The following is a 9480-nucleotide window of genomic DNA, read 5'->3' as shown; positions in this document are numbered from 1 at the left end:
GTTCAATTTTAGGTTTGTTATTATTGACTGAGTTTTTTCCCCCTATTGAATGATTTTTTTTCCTGTTTACAGGTCATATTTTCCTGCTTCTTCATAATGTTTAATAATTCTTGATTGGACATCACACACTATCAATGTTGTTGAGTTTAAGATAATGGTCGTCTTTTCATAAAGAGTTTGGCAGCCTTTTTCTGGCATTCTGTGGCAGCCACCAAGTTACACCACTAGGATCTCTCTTCAAAATAGAACTTACCAGTCATGTGCAAGAACTGTAGTTACCTGGCAACCTCTAATTTTTACCATCTTCAGGAAGCTCTTCAGATTTTGAACCAAACCAGGCCTCCCCAGGGAGTTCCCACCCAATGACTGAACACTGAGGGTGGCCATTTCTGTCCATGGGGACTCTTCTGATGGACAGTTTTTGCTTCAGACCAGTTAGGCTGGTTGACACTTTGTCAGATCTGCATATTGGTCTAAGGCTCTCCCTGCCCAATCCTGTTAGCTTCTCGCCCTTTCCTTCCACAGGGGTCATATCTGTATCATGGTCTGATGGCTGTGTATTTCTGATCTCACTTTTTCCTTTTATCTTTCATAGATGTCACCTCTAATAAATCTATGACACTCCCAACTCCATCTCAGCATCTCCTTGGAGGACCCAACAGACACACAGCAATTACTTTTGGATTGGTTAAATCCTTTTGATGCTTTTATTTAAGCTCTTTTATGGCAAATCTTGCAGTCTCTGATCGATGGCTAATCTAGCCCCATTTATTAGATGTGACCTTTCTAAGGAATCTCTCTAATGTCCTATGTATTAACAAGTTCTCTCCACTCTGGCTGGAGGGAAATAAAATGATTCCTGGTGCAGTAGGCTATGGGAATTGTTTGTCTCACAACACCGTGGTAATTGTATTTTTCTTAGAACGTGTCCTTGCCTGGTCTCATAAGGTTTCAACACCTACAAACGTGCAGATGTGTATTTAGCCAAAGACTCAAGGGGAACCTTTTCCAGATTTGGGGAACTCTTTCCCTACATAGCTCCCTCTTTTGGGGAAGTGTGTCCTGCAAATTCTAGCCACCTCAGTCTCCTTGAATGCCAGTGTTGGTCCCCTTAAGTCAATAAAATTGTCAAGTGTTTTTTGGATTCCTCTTTCTGCACTGCAGTTTGGAAGTTGCCTTCAGATGAAAGCCTGGAATGAGGTAGGGTGCATCTCATTTGTTTTTCTTCTCTCAGGAATCCAGGCCTGTGCTGCCTGTTGTTCAACATCTTGTCCAGTTTTCTAGTTGTTTCCTGTAGAAGTATAATTCTAGACTCTGTTACTTCCTAAGGGTTGGAAGCACTAGTCTTGAATTATAAAAATGCAGACCCAAATGGCTTAATAATGATTTTCATCAAACATTTAAGGAAGCAATAATACCAATCTTGCACTAATTCACTAATTCCATAAGAAAACAGATAAAGAGGAATCACCCCTAGTTTGATATGGCTGACACAATTCTGGATACAGACACTTCTCAGTGACATTACAAGAAAACTATGGACCACCATCCTTGGTAAAATCATGCATTAAAGCTTACTAAAATACTAGCAAACCAATTTCAGCAATCTCTAAGAAGGATAATGCATCTTGTCCAACTGGAGTTCATCCTAGGAGCCCAAGGTTGGTTTAAATTTCAAGTTAACCAATGTAATACATACAGAACAGATTAAAGAAGAAACATCATACAATCATCTCAACAGATGTAGAAAAAATATTTGTTCAAATAAATATCCATCTCATAATTAAAACTGTCAGAAAACTAGGAAAAGAAGAGAACTTCCAGAATCTAGTAAAGAGCACTTATGAAAAACTTACAGTTAATATTAAGCTTAGGAATGGATTATTAAATGGCTTCCTTCTAAATTTAGTGAACTGCTAAGAATGCTCAGGCTTACTATTTCTATTCAACATTGTACTGTAGGTCCTCATCAGTACCACAGGGTAAGAAAAAGAAATGAAAGCAATAAAGTATGCAAATGTAAAAGTGAAATATCTCATTTAAAGAAGGCATGTTTTATATGTAGGAAATCTAAAGGAATATACCAAAACAAAGAACAACAGCAACAACAATAAAACTTAATAAATCAGTAATTCAAAGTCAGTATCTAGAAGTCAATTGTGGCTACATATATTAACAAGCTGGACAAAGAAAATTTAAAAATCCTACTATCTACAATAGCACCAAAAATATGAAAAGCTTAGAGATAAACTTAATAATAAATGGATAAGACCTTTATACTAAAATAATAAAACACTGTTTACAGGAATTAAAGGAGGTAACTAAAATTTTAAGATATAGTACAGCCATGGACTGGGAGACTCAATATTGCTACGATGTTAGTTCTCACCAATAAAAATCCCAGCACTCTATTTAAAGAAACAATAAGTTTATTCTAAAATGTATTTGAAAAAGAAAATGATCTGGAATAGCCAAAACAATTTTTTAAAAAGAAGAAAGTTAAAAGGACTTACTCTGACATCAAGACTTTATTATACAGCTACAATAATCAAAGGCCAGGTGGTACAAGCACTAGGACTTAAAATATATGAAAGGAAAGAATACTCTAGAAATAAACTGACACAAATACAATCAGATAATTTTACTGAAGAGAAATAAAAATAAACCTCCACAAAAAGATTGTTACAAGAATGTTCACAGTAGCTTTATTCATAGTAGCCCCAAAGTGGAACATTTCAAATGTCTATCACAGGAGATATGTACACAAACTAGTGTATTCATACAATTGAATACTATTCTACAATTAAAATAAACTATTTAAGTATGCAAAAACATGTATAAATCTGTGAGACATTAAGCTGAGTAAAAGAAAGTAGATGTGAAAAAGGTCCAGAATGGACAAAACTAATCTATGCTGGTAGAAATCACAGCAGTGATTGCCTTAGTGAGAGGGGCTGACTTGGAAGAGGCCTGATGGAACTTAATGGGTTAATGGAAGTGTCCTTCATCTTGATTAGTGTGAGAGAAACACGGGCTTGTATTTCTGCCAGAAATCAAAGAACTTTACACTCAAGATCTCTATGTACATTTATTTACAAAGCACAGAGTGGATTCTTGGTAAAGTAATAGCGGCCAATTGCTCTACAGGCACAAGGGCCCACAAGGAGAGGATTTACATGGGGAGTGTTATTCAAAACTAAAATTCAGAATTTACAGGCATGGAAGTCAGTCATGTATAGGCCCTTCAAAGATCTCAGGCCTTTAAAAATAAATCCTTAATAAGATGGCTAGTATCAGAAAAAAAAAAGACAAAAAGAAAATAAGATGTGGAGAAATTGGAACCCTTGTGCATTGTTGGTGAGAAAATGTAAAATGGTGCAGCCACTATGGAAAACAGTATAGCAGTTCCTCAAAATATTAAACATAGAATTAATGTGTGATCCAGCAATTCTACTTTTGCATGTATACCCAAAAGAACTAAAAGCAATGGCTCAAATAGATATTTGTATACCCATGTTCACAGTAGCATCATTCATAGTAGCCAAAAGATGGAAGCAACCAGAGTGTCCATTGACAGATGAATGGACAAGCAAGAGGTGGCACATATATATATTATATATAATGGAATATTATTCAGCCTTCAAAAGGAAGAAAATTCTGACACATACTACAACTGGGTGAAACTTGAGGGCATTACACTGAGTGAAATAAACCAGTCAGAAAAAAGACAAACACCATATGATTCCACTTACCTTAGGTACCTACCAGTAGTCAAATTCATAGAGACAAAGCAGAATGGGGGGGTCAGGTATAGCTCAAGTGGCAGAGTGCATGCTTAGCACGCACAAGGTCCTGGGTTCAATCCCCAGTACCTCCTCCAAAAAATAAATAACTAAACCTAATTACCTCCCCTCCAAAAAAAAAAAGAAAAAAAAAGAGACAAAGTAGAATGTTGGTTGTCAGAGGCCATTACTCTTTAATGGGCATAGAGTTTTAGTTCCGCCAGATGAAGGGTTCATTAGTTGAATGGTGGTGACAGTAGCACAACAATGTAAAAGTACTTAATGCCATGAAACTATACGCTTAAAACGGTTAAGATGGTAAACTTTATGTGTATTTTACCTCAATTAAAAAAAAAAGATCTCTAAAAACATTCAAAGGCGTTAACTACCTAAGTCCACTGGACTTTATCTATACAGACTCACCTAGGTAACTACGACTTGGAAAAATTCTCCCTGTTGTCCATAGTTCTTTTCCTTGTTCCAACTTGTGGATCATATCGGGCTTAGTCATGTGAAAGCCTGAAAATAAAAAATAAGACTCGGTGTAAGCTGTTAGGTTTCAAAAGTATTGAATTTTTAAAATTTATTTTTATTTTTTATTTTTGGTATATATATAGATTTTTTTTATTGAAGTATAGTCAATTTACAATGTTTTGTCAATTTCTGGTGTACAGCACAATGCTTCAGTCATACATGAACATACATATCAAAACTATCGAAGAGAAAGATACAGCCTCAAGGTGGCAGACAAGGTACACACGAACGTCTTACCAAAGTTAGGCAAGTGAGAACATCACTGCGCTTTCTACGAACAAAAAGGGATTCATCCCCTCTGATCTTTGAAATTCAAAGTTCCACATGTTTCAGAATTTCTTGAAAGGAGATGCGTAACATTGAAGGATTCAAGGAATTTTGCTTACCCACAGAGACGAAGTGACAATAGTTTTCCAACATGACATCCCTGTAGAGGGCCTTCTGAGCAGAGTCCAGTTGCTGCCACTCCTCCTGGGTGAAGTCCACAGTCACATCCTTGAATGACACTGATCCCTGTAAGGGCACACTCTAGTTCATCCTAAAGTAATTGGAATGAGTGAGAACTAGACATTGGAGACCATGTTTAGTGGTCAGAATAGTTTTTTACTTTGTGTTTTGTATTGCAGAAAACTTTCTCTGAAAATATATTCATCTATATTTACTTATTATCTCATGCTAAAAATATATGAGCTCATACTATCTACCTTGAATGTGGTTGGCTGCTTGGTGCACCAAAATGATTAAAACCCTGACCTTGCTTATAAGAAGTTACAAGCTAAAAGAGAGGCAAAATGTAAATACATACACTGAATAGATATTACAGAAGCAATGACAGAATTATGTACAAGGGAATATTCTACAAAGTAAAGAAAATTTCATTTTGTATTCCAAGACTTCATTGAGGACATAAAAAATTTGTACTCACAATGAATTTGTTTTATAGGACTACATGACACTGGCTTTTAAAATTCATGGGGAGAGTAAACCCAGTTAGCAAATTCAGGAAATAGCAAAAGGTACAATGTGTTATGAAAGAGTCTTTGAGCTGTAAGAAGAAAAAGGTATATGGAGGTAGGCAGTGGGCATATTTATGTAACAATACTGGATTTTTTTTTTTCCCCACAGAGCAGTGGTCTTAAAAATGTCCTGAGCACATTTCCAACACATTGCATTTATTTGTAAATCATCAATTGGCATTAATGGCAATCCACTTTCTTAATGATCACCATTTTCAAATGTAAACTATTAGTATTTTCCTTCTTTTCAGTACATTCCATTGTAATGCATACCCTACTTTGGGCCTGCTGCTTTATGGAGTATAAATAACAAGAAGAAATGTTAAATCAGCACATGTTATGGGACAAAATTTGTACTTTAGAGGTAATGCTCCTGAACACTAGAGAAGGCCTGAGGTGTGTTAGGTGGGAAAGACAACTGAGTAACCCCTGTTAGAGATGTGTCCTAGATTAAGGTCGTATTAGTGGTCTAGACAGGGGACAATTGGTTGCTACATGATGAGTTTCATAAATTGGTTGTAGAGTGGAAGAAAGAAAGGCAGAGCTCATCTGCCTAGCAAGTGGGTAGGTGCTTAGAGTGAAAAATGGAAATAGGAAACAGAAGGAAGAATAACTGGATGAAAGGAGGTAATGAGGTAAACATTGGACATGTACTTGAAGTGTCTATGGAACAGACAGGTGGTGATTGATGTTGGAGATTAGATATATGGTTCTGATGCCCTGGACAGAGGTCTAGGATGGAGAGAGGTTATCTCAGAGTCATGAGAATCAGATCAGTATAAACTCTGTAGTGAATGTGACTGTGCACAGAGAAAAACAGACAGGGAAGAGAAGCAGTTAGCATCTGTGGAAAATTGGTCAAGACTGGTAGATGAAGAGGAGTTTTATGAGAAAGATAAGAAAACCAGACAGAGTACCACCTTGGATTCAAGAATAGAACATCTCAAGAATGGATTAGCATAAGCGTCTCCGTCTCCTGCACCCACATACAAAAATTAGAAGAAACTAAAAAGATAAGAATAAATCTATAGCGCCACATTGGAGAGGTTTCCACTGGCAGGGCACAGTTTGTAGGAATTGCTGGCAGACATGCATAAAACATAAGGACCAGAGAGGAATGTAAAATCTCAGTTTTCTGTACAAGTCTGCAAGCAAATCTCTGTTCTAAAAACCTCACAAAACAGGAAGTCTAATCACAAAATAACAATGTGATCTACCCATTCTGCTTCCCACCTGATCACTACAAAACCTTGGTCACTGGAGATGATCAAGGTTTTTCGATGTCTGCTTCTTGACTCACAATTTAGATCTCCAATCAGTGTCTAGACAAGATAGATTCATTCAAGTATTATATTCCCACTTAAATCAAGGTAATACATTTCTGTTCCAGAAGTATTTTTTTTTAAGACGACTGAGGAACGAGATGGTGAATGATAAACGCAATCAATATGTGAACATTGGCTACATCTAGAAGGTGCACTTGGGGAAGGCTTATGTTTATATGGTTGGAATAAGAGAAACTGGGAACAGGGCTGCAACTAGGAGGAGGCAGGTGAGGCACCTACGGTACAAAATTTAGGGATGGGCAGCCCTGACAGTATTCAAATTTTGTACCTAGGCCACTTGCTTGCTCTACTGGAGACCAGTATTCTATCCATGTCTGCCAGCAGTTCCTACAAACTGTGGCCTGCCAGTGAAAACCTTGATGGAAGCAAGTTCCAATATCCAGAAAATTTAAGGCTAGGGAAGCAAATGTTCGTGTAACCTAAAACCAAGTTATTTCAGTAAGAAAGGAAATATCATCTCACCTGAGGCATGGCTTTAAGAATTTGCCTTCTCTTTTGAGCTCTCCTTTTGGACAAGGGAAGAGTCCTGAGAAGGGAGAGATGGGAGGATATAGAGCCTTGTGAATCCATATTTGACGTAGATCTCCCAGAATAACTCAGTGTCTGTGTTAAATCTGTGTCAACTGTCACAGTTTCAGCACTTGCCTACTCTGTGGACCCCACACAAATTCAGGATGGAGATTAGTGAGAAAATAAACAAATCCTGCTCCCTTACCAATGCCAGAAACCTGGTTTCGTGGTCAGGAAGATATCTGTTGTAACTTGGAGAGAGGGAACACTGTGTTTTCCCCCTCTGTAGCTGTACCTTCCATCTCCCATGGAAGACAGATTTATCATACATTTCCAAATCATTCTTCATGGATTTTCTGTGAATTTATACTGTCACCAGCAGTGCATGACAATACATCTCTCCATCCTATGAATGCAGTTGACAATAACTTCAATTTCTGCCTACCAGATATATAGTATAGTTCTAATTTACACATTTCTTACTATGAGTATAAGCTCCTTTAATTTCTTTTCTGTGATATCTTAGAGTATGTCTATTTTTCTCATGTTTATTTTGTAATTGGGTGACATTAGCTTTTATTTTAATTAAATAAATTAACCCTTTAAGTTGCAAACAGTTTTTCTCATTCATATATCAGTGTTGAAAGTGCTAGTTGTGAGTAAAAATTGTTTGCTTTTTCCTGCATACTACCCATGGAACGCTACTCATTTCAGCGTATTGGTTTTAGTTCATGTAATGTTTCCCTGTGATGAATCCCACCATCTGGGAATTATGAGATCTTATCTATTCCTTTCCAATACTCATACCTCTATTTCATATGCTAAACTGCTATTGAGTTACAATTTTGGAGGCAGGCTTAATGACCACTATTCAGAAAATCAAATCTTACATACCCAACTAGCGGTCATACAGTTTCTCAATCACAAAACCATCACAAATCGTAACAGTAGGTTACAAACACGCAGAATTACATTCAATCACTTCCTTCAGAAAAGCACCATCCCGCGGCACCCACATGCCATTCACAATCTCAGACAGCACATTTCATAATTTCATGCAAAGTCACAAAAACCACAGCACAAACCATTTAGCTTCTCTATCGTCACCTGCGGTGTCAAACACGATTCACATACAATCTGAAGAGAGACACAGGCAGAGGAATCCCCACGCAGCAACAAGACTCCGTCCACTTTCACACACAACCAGCCGCAGCATCCCAGAGAGTAGGATGCACCCAAAATGCAGCAGGTTGGGCACAGGAGGCCGTCTCCATTTGGTACACACACACACACAACACCCGCTGTGTGAGGCCCCGCTCCTGGCAGTGTAGCTTCCTTGGGGTCAAAACAGACAAAACCTCCCCTAGGAAAACTCGCTCCAGGTCACAGTCGTTTATCACCCTCAGGGTCACGCCCACGGACCACGCCCGAGGCCCCGCTCGCACAGATCTGTCTGGTTACTACGGGCCCGGTTCCGGTTCCCTCCTCAGAATTACCAGGCCCACTCGGACTCTCGGCTTCCTCCCCGGACTTCCCACCGGGTCCCGCTTCTCTAGTCTGCCCTCCAGGGCTAGAGATCCCACTTCCCGCTTCCTGGTCAAAGCCCCCAGGACCTACGAACCTCACCCCGAGCCGAGGCTCAGTCGACTGCGCCTGCGCACTCCCGCGTGGCTGGCGCTCCCAGGAGTCCACGGGGCGGCGGGTTAGGAGCCGCGCGGTCCCAGCTGCGGGCGGTCGGGTTTGCTCGTGTCAGCGTCCGCGCTTTTCCGGTTTTGACTGCGTTTCTCACAGGCCCTGGGGACTAATGAACTTCGGCTTCTGGTTCATTTTCCGCTAGCATTGAGATCACAGTTTTCCGTGTGGTGAGTTGAGCTATCCGGGTCTGGGTGCGGAAGGAGCTCACTGCCGCAGGCCTGGAGTTTCCCAGGCACGGATGCGGCGGGTGGAGGCAAGAGCCTCAGGCCGATGTGAATCACCTGCTGAGGAAGGTGATTGTGGGTGTGTGTGCGATTGTGTGACTGCGTCAGTGTAAGATGTGACTATGGGAGTGTGTGTGTCAGGAAGAGAGGGAGCGCGGGCGCGCTTGTGTGTTGGGGCCAAAATGTGTGCGTGGTGAGGAGGCCCTGACTGGTCCAGATTTGGCTCCTAGGACAGAGTGGGGGCGGGGCCTTTTTTAGGACCTTGGTCGGCGGTGACTATAAGGTGTACACTGTGACCGAGTGATCCTGTTAACAGCATTATTGTGACCGACTGGAGGAGACTGACCAGAATTAGCCTATTGTGGCTTTTTTT

General features: G+C 39.8%; 1 protein-coding gene across 4 annotated transcripts; it reads right to left on the bottom strand.

Moving 5' to 3' along the window:
- Positions 1-1236: 1236 nt before the first annotated feature.
- LOC116154626 (zinc finger protein 382-like) lies at positions 1237-8949 on the bottom strand. 4 transcript variants are annotated; one of them, XM_064489666.1, is made up of 4 exons: positions 7141-7248; positions 4703-4829; positions 4206-4301; positions 1237-1291 (listed from the first exon to the last, which is right to left on the bottom strand). In XM_064489666.1, exons 1-4 carry the CDS (start codon positions 7246-7248, stop codon positions 1281-1283), a joined length of 342 nt encoding a protein of 113 aa, XP_064345736.1. In that variant the 3' UTR covers positions 1237-1280. The 4 variants fall into 4 exon arrangements, with proteins under 4 accessions (XP_064345736.1, XP_064345738.1, XP_064345739.1 ...); XM_064489668.1 differs by lacking the exon at positions 1237-1291 and adding an exon at positions 8815-8949 and having other exon boundaries at positions 4093-4301; positions 7141-7204; XM_064489669.1 differs by lacking the exon at positions 1237-1291 and adding an exon at positions 8810-8929 and having other exon boundaries at positions 4093-4301; positions 7141-7204.
- Positions 8950-9480: the final 531 nt, after the last annotated feature.

This window comes from Camelus dromedarius, chromosome 9 (assembly GCF_036321535.1).
Source record: "Camelus dromedarius isolate mCamDro1 chromosome 9, mCamDro1.pat, whole genome shotgun sequence".
Lineage (NCBI taxonomy): Eukaryota > Metazoa > Chordata > Mammalia > Artiodactyla > Camelidae > Camelus > Camelus dromedarius.
The sequence above is the reverse complement of the archived record's forward strand: the minus strand, read 5'-3'. Positions and strand labels throughout refer to the sequence as shown.

Coding starts and splice junctions, on each gene's coding strand:
- LOC116154626 (XM_064489666.1), bottom strand. CDS start 7,248: ATGGATTCACAAGGCTCTATATCCTCCCATCTCTCCCTTCTCAGGACT. Junction 4,830..7,140: donor TTCTTAAAGCCATGCCTCAG/GTGAGATGATAT, acceptor GTGCCCTTACAG/GGATCAGTGTCATTCAAGGA. Junction 4,302..4,702: donor TTGTCACTTCGTCTCTGTGG/GTAAGCAAAATT, acceptor TTTTATTTTCAG/GCTTTCACATGACTAAGCCC.